General features: G+C 46.2%; 1 protein-coding gene across 1 annotated transcript; it reads right to left on the bottom strand.

Moving 5' to 3' along the window:
• Positions 1 to 2,372: 2,372 nt before the first annotated feature.
• Positions 2,373 to 16,152, bottom strand: cpne4a (copine IVa; the record flags this gene model as incomplete). Its single annotated transcript, XM_080472475.1, has 15 exons — positions 2,373 to 2,504; positions 3,178 to 3,414; positions 3,871 to 4,004; positions 4,297 to 4,348; positions 4,927 to 4,981; positions 5,276 to 5,409; positions 6,132 to 6,191; positions 7,172 to 7,258; positions 10,255 to 10,353; positions 10,469 to 10,558; positions 10,659 to 10,742; positions 10,852 to 10,926; positions 12,104 to 12,175; positions 13,655 to 13,819; positions 15,982 to 16,152. 15 exons carry the CDS (start codon positions 16,150 to 16,152, stop codon positions 2,373 to 2,375), a joined length of 1,647 nt encoding a protein of 548 aa, XP_080328601.1.
• Positions 16,153 to 17,447: the final 1,295 nt, after the last annotated feature.

Raw genomic sequence — 17,447 nt, forward strand, 5'->3', positions numbered from 1 at the left:
TCAGTTTGGATGCCAAAGAGAACTGAACATAGTAGAAAATAAATTGATAGAAGATGAATTAGGCCATTTAAGCATTAGAAAATATGTCACTTATATTAGATATTGACACTGAAAAGAGAGACAATCAGTCTTTTCCTTCAGGAATTACTAATCTCAGCTGACCTGGAAACAGATTTCTCCGGAGAGTCCGGATGCACTCAGAGGACTTCTGTATTATCGTATTAGTGTTTTTCCACAGAGGCTCAAACCACTGAGTGAATATTACAATACGGGCATCATTTCATCCTTTAAAACAATGAACCACATCAGGATGGAGACTTCACCACATGGTAACCTGTAACGAGTTCCTGAACTGTAGCCAACAAATCCACACTGGATAAGACACGAGGAAAAGGTGGAATCTCATCCTGAAGTTGGAAAAAATCTTTAACTTTACCAATTTTCACTCTTGTGAAAGTGAACCTGAATGATATATTGTGTTTGGTTCATGTCCACACACTTTTACTATTGTACTCCAAGTACCACAACAACTGGAGGAGCATCACGTTTCCATGACGACAAGCCATGACGAGTTTGGAAGTGTCACGTTTCCATGATGACAAACTTTGTCCTGAGGAGTCTCATGTTTCCATGACAACCACCTTTGATATGGGGAGTGTTCCATGGCAACCAAACATGATGAGATGGGAAGCATCATGTTTCCATGACGACCAACTTTGGCATGGGGACTTTTGTGTTTCCATGACAACAAACTATGACAACATGGTGACGGTCATGTTTCCATGACAACAAACTATAACGACATGGGGAAGGTGAAGTTTATGTGTCTGTGACCAATAGTCCTCTGAGTACTGCGTACACTCAAAGCAAGTTTTCCGATTGTGCTCCCTCACTTCCTGTTGTATAAAGTTCACTTTGAGTCTACATGAAGCATTGTGTCGTTACGTTTCCCAGAGTGATTGAAACGTCATCTTGTGAAGTGTTTACTGACCACAGTAACATCACTGTTCTTACGAGCTGTTAAAGGTTGACATAAATAATGGGAGATCAAAATACTTTTTGTCAAAGTGATTGTTCGAGACAACCAAAGGAAAAAGTGGTCGACTTCGGCAGGAGATAATAAGCAAAGATCGGCAGACAGGTGTTGAGACACAAAGTGACCAAAATCTATAGTACCACCATCATCTAGAAATCTCTTCACAGATATTCAAGTTTGTGCTTTTAAATCTACTCACAGATTTCCATTGACGCGTGAACATGCTTCAGAGTAGAACAACCTCAACGTCGGGCACACCGTGAACGTCATTATTACTTATATTATTCACTAACCGGGAGACAGAAACCACAGGGGGAGTCCCGCATGGAGATCTGCATGCAAAACAACAGTTCATGCATCTGCCTCACTTTTTAGAAAAGAACCGTAGAGAGGATGCAGACGACTGAGAAGGCAGCGCGCACAAAAATGCTTTACAACATACGAACTTTACGAAATTTTGCAAAATCTCAAACTTTTATAAAAACAAACCAGAGGGAGGAGGAGGAGGGAGTCATACATTCCTTCATGGGCTGCTTCCCGCCGTCATGCTATCCGCGGGGAAGCAGCATTTGGATTGGTCATTGTTGCGTTTGTGTACTTTTTCACATCCTGAATGCTACAGTCTGCTCGAGCCTTCAGCGGCTCTGCATGCACGAGCCGATGCTAAAGGTGCTACAGTTAGCATTTCTAAATACAGAGCTTCAGGCGAGATGAAATTCCAAGTTTCAGCACAGGAAAACCGTCTCTGCTGGATGGAGAAGCTCTGAAGGTGCGTTCACTGCCGTCAGCTTTGGTCTGGTTGAAATCAGTTTGATCAAATGTGGCCAAAGCATGAACACAACAGCAGAAGTTTAACATAAATACAGAATGCTATAAGATTAGAAACTGGAAACTAAAACCTGCTTCAGTTTATTGTGACCCCATTTAAATGGTGACGTTCGGACTCTGAGGCTAACAGCTTTTATTCTCTGCATTTTCTCAATTGACCTGATCAGTTGGTGAACAGCCACGATGAGAATAAGCAGCAATTAAATCAGGTGACGTTGTTGCAGTTATAGGTATTTGTTTAATTGCTTCAATTCTCACTCATTACCACTCTCCTGCATCAATAATAAAAAGAGGGAAGAACCAGCTCATTGAAACTGAAAAAAAAAGTTTGTCTTTCGTCTGAGCTGAAGCCCTCCTGATGAACCACCTGCAGCAGTGAGCTGTCCTTCACAATAAAACACTGCATGTAGCACCTTTAGCATCCGCGCTAACAAAGAACTAAAGACAGTAAACATGTTTCTGGGTCCAGGGGGCGCCGTGCTCTCTGCAGGAGGGCAGCAGCGGGGCTTTAGGGGCCGAAGGGCCTGGAAGACTGGTACGCGCTGGGCACTTTGGGCTTGATGCCCTTGCTGTTGTAGTAGTCAACCACCTGGTTGGGCACTTCTGCGAGCACGCTCTTGGCCAGAGCGGCTGGAGACGCCTGAGGTGGACGAGACAGAGACACGGCGTCTCAGTCAGCATGACGACAACAATCAGAACTTCACGTCTGAGGATCAACAACTGTGGTTTATTTATTTTCTTTTTTTTCTTTCAGAGTCACTTTAACAATTCAAGACGATGTTCTAACAACGATTTTACAACGGAAGTCGTTCACAAATACTCATTCTGTCAATTGTTTTATCTTTGGGTTTGCTTGTTTGCTACTCGTTCAGTCATTTGATCTGTCGATCGTTAGTTCAATCAGTTGGTCTGCTGGTCATTCTGTTGGTCGTTCGTCTGATTGGTTGGATTGTTTGTTGGTCAATCGGTCGTTCAGTCAGTTGTTTGTCTGTTCAATCATTCATTTGATCAGAGGATTTGTTTGCCGGGAGTTGAGTCAGTTGTTGGGTTGATCGTTCAGTCAGTTGGTTTGTTTGCCGGTCATTTGGTCGTTCGTTCGTTCGTTCAGTAGCTTAGTTTATTTGCTGGTAGATCAGTTGGTTGTTGGGTTGATCGCTTTATTTGTTTGCTGGTTGTTCAGTCAACCGTTCATTCAGTTGTTAATTCAATTGTTCAGTTGGTCATTCATTTAGTTGTTTGTTCATTTGTCCGACCGGTTGGTTTGTTTGCTGGTCGTTCGGCCTGTCAGTCAAGGATTGCACAACTGGACTCACGTGTTTGAAGTTGCAGAACGGGACGAACTGGACAATGTCTCGGAGGACCGGCTCTCCTCGGGGTGACCGGAGGATCCCGTCGTCTCCGTCCAACATCTGCATGTCACTGAAATCTGCATTTCCTACCCCAACGATGATGATGGACATGGGCAGGTGTGAGGCCTGGACGATGGCCTCTCTGGTCTCTGCCATGTCGGTGATGACGCCGTCAGTCAGGATCAGCAGAATGAAGTATTGCTGTGAGAGGACGAAGGATCACTCACTCTTAAATCCGTTTGAATAACTTTGATCGTTTTAAAAGCTGGCAGCCGCACATTTAGCAGATCTTTAGATTCCAGAAGATTTCAAGACAAGACTTTTAGCTCAGCGGTTATGACTGCGGTTAAGTTAAGTAATAGTTCAGGTTAGACTAAGTCGTCAGGAAATGAATGTGATTCAATGTACAGTCCCATATTGAAACCAGGTAAACTGGTTGAGGATGTGAACATGTTTCCATCTTTGGTCCAGTGATGGCTTCGCATTCAGCTAGAAAGTTTCAAGAGTGGTTTTCTCAGATGAATCACAGACTGTCTGAACAAGATCTGAGAAGGTTTTCACAGATCTTGGTCATGATTGAACTGTGAAGTCAACACGTTGTGAGCTGGTCAGAGCTTCATGTTGGTGTCTCATTAGGAACATGAAGAAACGTCTCACCATGGCCTCTTTGGTGTGGACCTCCTGCGAGGCCGAGTTGGCTACCTTCTGGATGATGGGGGCGATGTTGGTGGGGCCGTAGAGTTGCAGCTTGGGCAAACAGGCCTGGTAGGCCTCCACCACGCCCTGGATACCTGCGAGGACACAGGAAGTGACACGTTCAACCACACGTCAAGCGCGCCACGATGCCCCAGCATGCCCCAGCATGCCCGGAGGCAGCACTGCTAGGACTTTACACCAGATGGTCGGCAGCGACACCAAAACTCACACCGAGAGTCAGAGTGGAAGAGTTTCTCACTCACATTCATTCACACACACACAAACATACATCAGTTCGTGAACACATTACCACAGACGTCTACAGATTCCTCCGTCAGTTCCTGAGCAAATCTCCATAGACTTTCTGTCTGCTGACGGAGCCCTTACCTGCACACTCTGGATTCTCCTCATTAAAATTCACAGCAAAGTCGTGGGAGACCTGGCGGGGGGGAGGAAAAAGGGGGGAAGACAAGACAGCAGTTTGATCTTCAATCAGGTGTTAAAAAATCGACAAAAAGATGTTAAACACTGACAGAGGAAAGGACTTTTTTATCTTCTCTCACAGACACAAACATCAAAGTGTCTCACAAGCTCCACGTCTCCCCCCAGACTCCCCCACTGTCTTCCCCTTTGACTTTCCTACAACCCTCTCTTTGACTCACCACCACTCTCCCTCTAACTCTCCCATACTGTCACTCTTCATCTGACTCCCGCTCTGACTCACCTCTAACTCCCCGTGACTCTCCATATCTCCCCGTGACTCTCCTCTATCTCCCCCTCTGATTCTCCATATCTCCCCGTGACTCTCCTCTAACTCCCCATCTGATTCTCCATATCTCCCCCAGTGACTTCCCTCTGAGGTTCTCAGCTCCGACCTTCATCATCTCAGAGGAAATGATGTGATGCTGCATCACAAGCTGCAGGGAATCATGGGGAAAAAGCTGAATGAAGGGGCAACAATGGTGCAGACGGCCCCCCGGAGTGACAGAGTGCATGCTGGGAAAGGAGTGAAATCACCTTGAAGTCTGGCGGGATTTGAGCCCCGAAGCCGAACGCCGGGAACATTTTATCACTGTGGGAGACGAGGAGAGAAAGGGCGGTGAAGGACAGGAGAGGACGTGTGATTGGCTGCCAGCAGGAGGTAAAAGAATCAATCACACACTGAAACCGCTCCTGATTGGCCGAGAGTTGATTACTTCCTATTCAGGTTCAAACACGTTGGTTTAATATTCTGATTACATCATGACTTATGAACGTACATAACCAGCCTAGTTAAAAACAGATAAGCAGCTGTTGATCTCCCCATGCAGCTGTTGTGTCACTTCCTGTGGCGCTGGAAGCTGCGCTGCGATTGGCTGCTGCTCACCTGTCGTAGTCTTGGCAGATTTCTCCCACGGCCACCAGAGCCTTCAGGTACTCGTTGGGCCGGAATGGGTGGATGTAGTGCAGCGAGCAGCTGTTCCCGGGGTCTCCGTTCGACGCCGTAAAGTCGATGGCCACCTGCAGATGCCACAGCCAATCACAGAGCAGAACGGAGAGGAACGATCCAGTCATTTGAGAATTAAGGAAAGCCAAACAAAAGGTTTCAAAAAGCGAAGAAAATTCATTCACAAAATGGATAGCGAAATGTTTGCATAAATGTATTGTATAAATACAATATGGTAGAATAAACCAAATCCAATAATATTTTGAAGTTGAATATGTGTGATTTAGGAGCTACTGCTAATGTGTGACCATGGATTAATTCAGCTGCTAATTGCTAACAGTGTTCCATCAAACTCAACAAATCCACTTGTTCATCTCGTCAATTGGAGTAAGTTTAAAGGAGGACGCAGCCTGGAGCTGCTCAGAACGTGACTCAGAGTTGGGAACCGCCCAAACAAGCTGGGACACGCAGACCAGGAAGAAATGTTTCCTGATCCCGAGCAGCAGAGATTACAATGTGTTGGCAGAATATGACAGAAGGAGGCTATCAGTCTCCTTCTGTCTCTGCTGGTTCAACTGGTCTCATCCCAGTGAGAGGCGGTCGGCACGGCGACCGGGAGGCTGGTGAACGTGTCGCCATGGTTACCGTTGCTATGGCGACGGCTGAGATAACTCCCAGAACCACATTTTTATTTTTTCAATTTTACTCCCTGATGTGAAAAAATTAAAACAGGATGATGACCTGACTATGAACCGTGTGTGTGTGTGTGTCTTGTCGTGTAGTGTAGTGTACTCACAGTAAACTGGATCTGACAGCCTCCCATAATATAATCCAGGAAGGAGTGCATCTTGATGATCTGAGAAAAAAGGAGCCGTGATATAGTAGAATATTTACACTTTCATTCATGTTTCTCTTCGTTCATCAGCTGTTCTGCAGCATCCAATCAGAGGTCGACACTGAAGAGAAACAAGGAAGATGCTCATTAATCTAGATGTTAGCTGAAGTTGCATCAGTTAGTGGAGGAAGATGCTCTATCGTTGGCTCTGGAAGATGGTCTCTTTCCTGATCGGACATTGCACAGGGCTGTGAGGCGCCGGGCGGGTGTAGGGATTTCCACAAGCCACACAGCTGGAGTTTGTCCCTGTGGACGAAAGGGTCTTAAAGTGGCGGGAAGGAAAACTCTGAGCTGTTGTTTGTGCATATGCACCGTTTCTCAAGAGTATTTCGGTCTCCCTAAGACCAGCTGGCAACATGCTAACTGCTGCTAAATTGTCAGGAGTGTAAATGGACTCCTTTCTGGTGTGAAACAAGTGCAGGTCAGCCGGAGCCCCGATTTGGCCCTGTGGCCCCGGCTGCTCAGACAGAATGGGATCAGTAATCTGTCTGCAGTCTGATTATCTTTAAACGACATGTGATGTAACAGGGGCAGCATTACCTGCCGTCCTGCTCTCATTCTGTCACCCCGCCCCCTCCCCCACCTTTTACAATACTTTCATTTCCAGCTTCCTCTCATCCATCAAGTGTAAATTAGCTGGCTGATTCTCGCGCTCGTTTCCGACGCGGAGCTCATCATCTGTCGAGAACCATCAGGAGAAATGTACCCGCTCTCACTCACAGGCAACATTTCCCCAGAAACTCCGCACACGGGCCCCGTTCCCCCTCCGAGCGTCTGCTGGGAAATGTCACGTTAAAAGAACCGCTCGGTGCCGAGTAATTGGTTCTTTAACAGACTGTCAGGAGGAGGAGGAAAAGGGGAAAGAGGAGGAAGAAGAAGAGGACTAGGTGGAGGGAGAGGAGGAAGAGGAGGAGAAGGTGGAAGATGAAGACGTCTGTCACCTTGCACTGGTTGAGAATCACAATCCCAGAGTTCTTGTAGTTCTTCTTCTTCACGCTGTATTTGGGGTTGATGCACGGCCACTGAACCTGTGAGACACACACACACACACACACACACACACACACACACACACACACACACACACACACACACACACACACACACACACACACACATTAATGTCCTTGTCCATGGTTCAATCCCATGATGCTTTGCGGTGTGGCGTTCCCCTCGAAGATGATTGGCGATGTGGACTGATGGAGCTCGTTGTGTTTCTCCAGAACCTGAAACACAGAAACGTTCTCCTGGTTTCTTCTAAATCCTCCAGACCTTCTCTGGCTCTGAGCCTTGATTCCAAACAGACGACAGAAGAACCGACCCGATGGACTCAGGTCATAACATGAGTGACTCCTCCATCGCAGAGTTTACATGATGACACTGTCTCGAACCAGGAGTCCTCCCGTGAGCTGAGCCAAACCAGGAGAACCACTGCTCCACAGAACATGACCATCAGTGCTTCCTGTCTGAGGGGCCAATGAAGAGAGGAGGGAGGAGGTATGAAGTCAGGGTCAGGAGTGAGATGGGGGAGGTGAAGAGGATGGACAGTGTGTGTGTGTGTGTGTGTGTGTGTGTGTGTTGGGGGGGGGGTCTGTGGGCTCTGAGGGGGCTTCTTGTTTGAGCTGTCATCTGCAGGGGGAGGCTCATAAATAAAAACCGAGAGGAGGTCTCCCCATGGGCCCTTATTGCTCTCTGTGGAGGAGGTGAAATATTTCTCCTCCTCCTCCTCCTCCTCCTCCTCCTCCTCCTGTGCTGTCAGACTGCAGGAACGAAGAAGAATTTCTCCTCTGTGACACTGGAGTCATAAAGGAGGCAGACACACGAACTGTCCCATTGTCCCCAGTGGCCAAATGGGCTATCCCACATTTATAACAGACATTGAACTCACCACAGGCAATGGAATATCCCACAGTTGTGACAGACGGTGAATGCACCACAATTGAGGGACTGCCCGTAATAACAGACAGTGTCCACAGACAGTGTATCATCCTGTTCTTATTACAGTCATTGGACTTACGTTGGAGTGACCATAAACAATGGAATCTCCCATTTTAATTAAGTACAGAACAGATATGACAGGATCATTGTTGACGGGGGTTTTAAAGACATGTTTGAATAATTAAGCTGCATGTTGTAGCTTAGTTATTCTTACAGTTGCTTTTATTGCTATTTCTTGCATGCAGTGTTTTTGCTTACCTTTGCCCCTTGAGGCAACACACCCAACAGACCCAGGCAGCAAGCAATTAACCAATGTGCAACTGTGCAACACTCAAGACAGCCTGGACGATGAAGCCATCGGTGTGTGAAGCTACCCGTTCAACAAAGAAAACTGTTTTTGTTGTTCTGGGATGTTTATTCCTCCAGGACGACCATACGGCAGAGGAGGTGCTGCAGGAGGTGAATGGTCGGGAGCCGCCAAGTTATATGAATTGGTTGGTGTCTTACTTTGGCAAGTAACTCCAGCAAGTTGAGGAGAGTAGGGTCAAGACAAACGACCAGCAAAGGTCTACCTCGAGAAGCCATTGGAATTTTTTTAGGCATCATCTGCTTTTTTAGCAAAGGTTTCATCGCATTTAGGTTTTGTGTTTTTAACTCACCGCATTTTAAAGGACCTACAGATTTTTATAGTCCCAGGGCTCTGTAAATCCCTTGCTGGCGTTGTTGGTATTTTGACATTTTTAAACATTATTAGTCACTTTTAGGTATTCTTAAACGGCTTTTAAGTTGTTGTTTTGTTTTGTGGACCTGACCTCTGGTAATGGGCGGTCCTCACGTTGTGTCCAGAGACGGTGGAGAGCTCAGTTTGTCTGACCGTGGGCTCTGACGGAAGACGGTGTTTCCTGAACATCTTGGAGATGTGAAGCGCCGATGTTGGCGTGCTTCTGAATCCTGTGCTGGGTGGCGACTGGATCTGACGGTAGTCACACTGCTCCACTGCACGTCCTCGGTGATAATGAGACAGCTGAGACTCTGCTGCGGAATCTCTCTTTTGTGAGCGTGTTGTCATCGTCGGGGGTTTTCCTCTGGAAGTGAGCGAGGAGCTGCTTAATTAGCGGTACTTCGCCGACAGCTGGGTCTTCATTAGCTCGCCGTGTCCTAATGCCGTCTGTCAGAAGGCGCTCTTCCAGTTTGGAGCCCCAAAGGAGCCACTTTAAGGCCGGTCAGGAAGCTAATTGGCGCGTTCATGGAAACCTGGAGCTGCAGGACCTTATGGAGAGCAGGGCTCACAGTGTGGTCTGAGGCCACTTTAGCGACTCAACTCATATGAGGCTAAAATCGACCGACGAGAAAGACTGGTCCACCTCTGCAGGGACGTTCAGTGTCTCGTCCAGGAGAATGTCCACAGGGGATCAAACCTGTGACAAGCCGCTACACCAAGAGCTGAGGTCCAGCAGATTCCCTTTTTTTCTCAAACAATTCATTTTATTTTGAAGAGTGTGAGCTGTCCCTCAAATCAAAATGACCATGAAATGCCGTCTCACGGGACGTCAACATTTACAGCACACTGTTTGTTCTGTACAGCGGTTTTATTACATAAAAACAGCACCAACTAGTGGCCCAACTTGAAAACTACATTGTTTACATGGACACGGACATCCTTCTTAAAACGTTGCCGTCTAAACGTGAAACTTTTGTGAAACAAAATGACAAGGACAATGTGTCTTCACTAGAAATGCTGTGTAAACCGACTGAAACGGGAGGCGGCTGTTTGACTTCTATGGAAAAGCCCTAACAGTGTGTGCAGCTGGGTTTGAGCTGTACTTGAAGTACCTGTAGGAATAACGTAAAGTGGATCTTGAAAACTAGAACCTCCTGGTTGGCTCGTTAGGTTTGTATGTCCATCTGATCAGTCTGTATAAACTGCCGGGTTGTTGCGTTTCCTGGTTCTCCTTCAGCTCCATGATCGACGTGACACATAATTGAGAACCAACAAACCAGCAGAACCTGGACAACCAACACCACCATGACATCATGAGAGGCGTTCAGGGTCACTGGGCCGTGTTCGGAGTTTTCAGTGTCTCACCTGTCGCCCGTCGATGGCTCCTCTCATCTCTTTGAAGGTCGCCTCGAACTCCCCAATGTAGTCGTGCTTCCCGTTCGAGTCCCAGTCCCACACAGTGCACTGGTAACACACACACACACACACACAGATAAAGTTGATTTCCACTCTAGAGGGCAAACAGAAAAACACTTTCCGGTTTCTTGTTACACGTGTGTGCGCCTGCATGCGTACGTACCTGCAGCTTCCGCTCGTGGTCACCACTGCAGAGGGAGTTGAGCGAAACTTTGAAGGTTTTCCACACAGGATTCAGGTTGTTCATCACAGTCTGAAACACACACACACACACGCACACAGACCAATGTGAAGAAATATTTCCAGAGTTTTGATTCAGGTTTCCTGCAGATGACTTGCTGGTGTGTTCGTACCTCGGTTCTGTAGACGAGCTGCAGTGTAGCGTCGTCGTTCAGCCGGTAAATCTCCAGAAACGGATCCGACTTACTGAAGAAGTCCTAAACACAAACACACACTCTCACTGAGTTTAGTGAAATAGTAACAGGGCCACTCTACAACGGAGACGGCGTGATGCTAAGTGATGAAATCTGAAATTGGAGCTGTCACCTTATCGTCCAGCTTCCTGGCACTGAAGGAGAGCTCGATGTAGTCGTCGTTTCCCGTCAGCTCCTCTGCTGTGATCTGAACGCACACACACACACACACACACACACACACACACACACTGATTTAGGTTTATAAATAACGTGTGTTCATCTTTATGAGAATTTTAAATCCATATTAAAATGATTTTTCTACAGATTGTAAAATATTTTTTTTATTAAAAGTTCAAAACTTGCTGAAGTTGACTCGAAGCAGATGAAGAATTCCAAAAAAGGAAACTACTTCAAGGATACAAAGATTTTTGCTGTCATACCATTACGCGTTTTTACACGTTCTGGTACAAAATTCTGTTCCTACAGCCCAGTCGACGCTAAAAACATAAATATTAACATTTGAAATACAATAAAAAATATGGAAAATGTCAAACTGAATAGAAAAGTAATATAAAATTGGCAGAATTACGGTTCATTTCACCACCAGAATTCAAATTACAAACCTAAAACATGTTTTTTTAAGGCAACATTTCTAAGTTATTTCTCAAAGACGGAGAAAGATAATTAGGGAAACATCAGGTGTGAAGAGGAGGAGGAGCAGGAGGAGTGATGGATGGAAGAAGAAGAATAGAATAAAGAGAAAAGAGAATAATCCCGGTCTGCATGGAAATGTGTCAGGAAAGAAAGAAGCAGGAAGCAAGGTGTGGAGGGAGATAAGAGGAGGGAGGGATGGAGGAGGAGAGAGGGAGAGAGGGAGGGAGAGGCGAGGGAAACACAGCAGAGGAGGAGAATCACAGAGAGTGAACTACGGAGTTCAAAAACAAAGGTTTAAATAAATCGATGCTGCTTCCTGATCAGGAGCGCTTTCAGAGGAGATCAGAGGAGAAAAGAGGAGAACAGAGGAGGATCAGCTCTCTGTCTGTGGAGACATGAAGAAGAAGGAGAACACAGGTTTTCCACCTGACATGCCTCCATTAAGAGATTTGGAAAAAGATTAGTAGTCCAAGGTGGGAACGTACATGGGAACCGTCCAGGAACTTCTTACTGGACCAATGGGAATATAGTGGAGCTCCCAGGAGGTCAGAGGTCACATTCATGTTGTTCCAATCAGAGGAACTGAGACATGGAACAAGTCAAACTCCCCCATGAGAAGAAAATACATGAGCAATAACTGGACACGTCCTACCGTGAGGGGAAAATACATCTTAAAGAGAGGAGGCGAGAGGAAAAGTGTAGAGAGGAGGTCAGAGGGTGGACCTCACCGTGATGATGGCCTTCCCCACAGTTCCTCCTGGTCTGAGCAGAGCTTTGGACAGTTTCCTCTGAGAGATGATCTGCAGACACCAACAGAAGACACAGAGAACTGAAGAACAGAAAAACTGAAGATAGAGAGAAGAAGAAAAGAAGAGCTGAAGATACTGAAGAACAAAGAAACTGAAGATCAGAAGCACTGAAGACACAGAGAACTGAGGATCAGAGAAACTGAAGAACAGACGAACTGAAAATACGAACTGAAAAGGCTTCAGCACCAAACGTGCAAACTCCAAACGACCCAGAGGTCAAATTACATCTCAAAGCTCAAATAATGGAGCTGCTATCATTAGCTTATAGCTAATAATCCAGATTATAGAGCCTCTTCCTCCTTTTAACTGACGAAACTTCAACTGACATTAAGATTATATAGAACAGTTTCATCTGTAAAAGTGCCTTGAGAGGACTGTGTTGTATTTGAAGCTGCATAAATAAAGTTGAATTGAACTCCTTCTCTCATCACTGATGACATTCAGCCTTTGTATTTGGTCATAAAATCTCTTTTTTCTTATTGGACCCTTGGATTCATTATATTTCTTCCTTTGATGTATTAAGAAAAGATCTCCGGTGAAATTGGAAGTGAAATGCAGATGAGTCACAAGCACGACTCCGGAGACAGATGTGAAAGTTCAAAGGACTCATTACAAACAAAGGTTTGAGAGCAGGACCGAAATGGACAAAACTCAGCGAGAGCGGGACAGAAACGAGCTCTGAAAAGCAGCGGGAGAACTCACTGAGACGAGAACAAAAGGCCGAAACACGAAGCACACAGAACAAAGTCTGAGAGGACGAGACAGGAGGACACGGGAGTAAATGAAGGAGGGCAGCACACCGGGGCAACATGAGGGCAGGGAGGGCAAGACACCTGAAACGAGAGGCAGAAGCGGCAAAATCAAAGACAGCATATAGGAACAAATCAGGAGGCAACACTGCTGCTATAATTCACCTGAAGAGAACCTGTGTGAGGTTTTTCTTTCTCACATTTGATAAATTATCAGCACATTTTCTCTGCAGCTGCCACTCGTCCATTTTCGCACATTAGCATTAGCTGCAAACTCACCGTGGGGGATGCATTTTCACCGTCCAACCAGCACTAACATTGATCCGGATTATTGAGAAACAACATCAAATGGTCAGTAAGTGATGTATTCACGCAAACTTAATTTACTTAAAATATTCATCAGTAGTTAGTAGAGAAATCTACTTAAAGCTAAGAAGCTAACCAGCTAGTCACAGATGGCTCAGTGTGTAATATGCCTTTGCACCAGCAGGTGGAGCAATGAGTCTCTTCAGACTGAGAACACAGAGAAAAAGTAATTGCTGACACCCAGTGGACAGAGGTGGAATCACACTCTGTGTGTGTGTGTGTGTGTGTGTGTGTGTGTGTGTGTGTGTGTGTGTGTGTGTGTGTGTGTGTGTGTGTGTGTGTGTGTGTGTGTGTGTGTGTGTGTGTGTGCGCGCGCGTGTGTGTGTGTGTGTCTCTCTCTCTATCCGTCTCTGACCTGTCCCAGCGTACACTCCACTGATCCCAGGAAATCGTCCTCTTTCAGGTTGATGTCGTACAGCTCGAAGCGCAGACGCTGAACCTCTTCAAAATAAAAGTCCAGGGTGAAGACCTTGGAGTAGGACGGGTTGACGCAGCTGCGGAGAACCTCAGTGCGGTCCACCTGCAGGAGACACGGAACGTTCACGAGGAGGAGAGACGGTTAGCACTTAGCTTCAGGAGACATCTTCAGAATATTAGACCTCATTTCAGAATGAAACACCCATTCAGGTGTACTGTATACTGCCCCCAAAGGTCATCAGGGGTAACTGTCAGTGCACTACACCTCCAATCCAGAAGGTTGTGATAAGAAGAAAGAAGTCAAACTATAAGGAGGACATAAAAGCAAAGCGCGGGGGGGGGGGGGGGGGGGCTTCCTGGTTTGAGTGACCATGAGGAGGTTTCTGACGGAGCTTTACGAGTCCTTGAAACAGACTTCCACTCCACCAACTTCAAAGAGACGCTTAAGTACAAAGAGACGATACGTAGCAACAGTGTGTGTGTGTGTGTGTGTGTGTGTGTGTGTGTGTGTGTGTGTGTGTGTGTGTGTGTGTGTGTGTGTGTGTGTGTGTGTGTGTGTGTGTGTGTGTGTGTGCGTGTGTGTGCATGTGCGCGTGTGTGTGTGGTCTGTCCCACTTTATATTTTTAGTCCATGGGACACAGATAAACACTTCCTCCACTTCTTCGCCTCGTCCCACATTCATCCTCGAGTGTTTGTATACTTAAGTCAAATGACTACGACTTTCTTCACGCTCTGCGCCCCCGATTGGCTGAGAGCTCACTTCCTGTCACACGCCCACAATCAGACTTGAATAAGGAATCAGTCTGAGTGAGATCACATTAAGAACTTCTCTACACTGCTGCTCCTTCTTCACTTCTCACAGGTTTTCTCATCTTTCCTCATCTTTTGACTGAAAAGCTTGTGTTTGAACCCAAACAGAAGTTTTAATTTGTCTGCTGAAGACAAACTTCTCACTGTCGTTATTGAGGCGTTAAAGCAGGTGGAAAGACTGGTCTGAAACCAGCCAGACACTAGCTGCAAACCAGACTGACACTAATCTGAAAACAAAGTAAAATAAGGTTGAAACCAATCGGAGACCAGTTTGAAACCATACAGGCGATACCTTTCTTTTTAAAATAGAAATCGGTCTGGGAGATGATCAGTCATGTGTTGGTCAGATGAATTTGTCTGAGCACAGTAACAGCAGCTGTGGACAGCTGGAGCCAGTAGAACTCAGTCGATGCAATGAAGTGAAGCCAGTTTGTGATTGACAGGAGAGGAGAGCTGATCTATTTACTGTTGGGGGTGAGATGATGGAGGACACCCAGGGGAAATATCCACAGCTCAGTGAGGAAATGTCATTAGATAGTGACTCCACTACATCGCAGTACCTCTAAAGAACCACCGGGACATCACCGTGAGGAAACACTCTGGACACACCCAGTCTCAATGCAACTGGATCCCCCCCCCAACCCCCCCAAATATCCCCTAACCATTCATTTCCAACTGTACAAGCATCCCGCCCCTTAAAAGTCTTCTCGTTGTCTTTTGTTCATAAATCTGTCTCTTTAGGAAGCGCTAACATCCAGATTATAGAGCATCTCCCACTAACGTTAGTGCTGTAATACCATTTTGTACCACTGTGTGTGCAGTGAGCCAGTCTACGTATCTCCCTGCTCTCATTCCGAGAACAGAAGAAGGTTTGCTCCCTGGTGGATAGAGGTAGTCTTACATCAACCTCACATGATGCAGCGCCTTCAAACTTGTTTTCCACCCGACTTCACCTGCCTCCCTTTAAACCTTCAGAACTCCTCATGTCCGTGTCACAAAACCACAGAGCTCTCACTGGGAAGCTGCTGAAATATGAATTATAAACTCTGTAGATTTTTAATGACTTCACACGTTTTTTCTGTCGACAGTCGCAATAAATGTCAGGCTGAGGTGTAAAAAGGCTTCAAACAGCTGCTCCGAGTCATAACCGACACGAAAAATGATTTTCAAAATCCGGAGAGTAGCACTGTTTCAAGAGGTGTTTACGCATATTTCACAGATTTGAGTCGGGATCAAAGTGGTTTACTGGGACATATTTGAGGTCGCGTTGCTGGCAGAGCTACAAACACACTGAAGAGGAATCATATTTAAAAGATGAGTTTTACCCTCAAACCCCTGAAAAACATCAGAAAAAAAAAGCCCATAAAGCTAGAGTGACACCCGCCCCCTCCCCAAAGAAGCTCCACACACACCAGCCAATCAGAACACAGCGGGTGGTTGCCATGGCGACCCACCTCCATCCACTGGCCGTGGGACTGCATCTTGAGGACGAAGCAGGGGTCGGGCTTGGACAGGGCGTCCCTGTCTGAGATGCCCTTACAGGTGAGTCTGAGCTCCACCTTGGTGAGGCAGGAGCTGTTGAACAGGCCCAGGGAGTTCGCCGCTGACTCGTAGATGTCGCTCATGCTGGAGGGCGGGACAGGAAGTCTGCACAGGAGAGAACAGGAAGTGGAATATTGTTCATTCCAACATGTCAACACGAGCTGGCTTCAGTGTGAACTCGAAGAGGAAACGGTAGTCAGAGTGAAGTCAGAATTACAGGAGCAGCCTCTGGTGGTCACCAGACGCACCACAGCCCCTGGTGGTCACAAGAGGAACTGCAGCACCTGGTGGTCACCAGAGGAACTGCAGAACCAATCTTTTCTCATCATTTCTGAGTTTTTCTCCGAACACTTCAAGATTAATATCTGCATTTTGTTAATTTTTCTAATCTGGATTATTTGAAGCACTCTCAAAAAGTATGACTGAAGAGGACCAAGAAGGAAGTTCAAAATCAATAGAAACTGTTAGAAAAAGTTGTTTTTGTATTTTATCAAAGATTTTCACCGGCTGTGTTCCCAGGACAGTCTGTCCGTAGGCCGTCTGCCCTCGGACTGGCTGAGGTGCAGACTTATACCTGCACATATTTCTAAACGCAGCTCTCGTTTACTCCACCTTATATAAAGCTGGACTGTGAAGGAAGATTTTAGAAAATTCCTTAATATCCTTAGATCAAGGCTGTACTGTGATTTGTCTTTCTTGCCACAAGAGATGTTTTTATAATTCTCTCAAACTTTTCCAATGCTTTCAGCCTGATTCCTGTGTAGTTGAGGTTTTCTTCAAAGAATTTTCTTAACAGTAACTCCTTCTATCCCTATTTTAAACCACTTATATCCTGTTCAGGGGCACGGCGCGCTGGAGCTGATCAAAGCTAACTATTGGCGAGGGCAGGTACTCCTGGACAGGTGAGGACTTGTACACCTGGACAGGTCACTAGTCCATCAGAAGACAAACACTGAGTCCAACAGTAACTGAAAACTTTAAATTGTTATTTAGCAGTGCAGTGACCTGATGTGTCACGACGACCAAACGGGACTAATTGCTCAATTTATGGGACTAGTTGCTCCACGAGTTACATCAAATGAAAAATAACCAGTTCAGTCCACACAGACATCTTTCGCTTGAGGACAGAAGAACTTTAGGACTTCATCCTCCTGCTGCTCCTCCTCGATCTGCTGAACTGTACCCCACCATGACAGGAAGTTATAATCTGCTGTGTCAGGATGAAGAGATCACATCTCCAACATGCAGCCAGTCACCTCTCGCCATCATTCCATTAACATCATGTGATTAACCTAAGCAAGAGGAGGAGGAGGAGGAGGAGGAGGAGGAGGAGGAGGAGGAGGATAAGGTCAGAGATACGATCTGACAGAAAGAGGAA

The sequence above is a fragment of the Lipophrys pholis genome (assembly GCF_963383615.2).
Source record: "Lipophrys pholis genome assembly, chromosome: 9".
NCBI lineage: Eukaryota > Metazoa > Chordata > Actinopteri > Blenniiformes > Blenniidae > Lipophrys > Lipophrys pholis.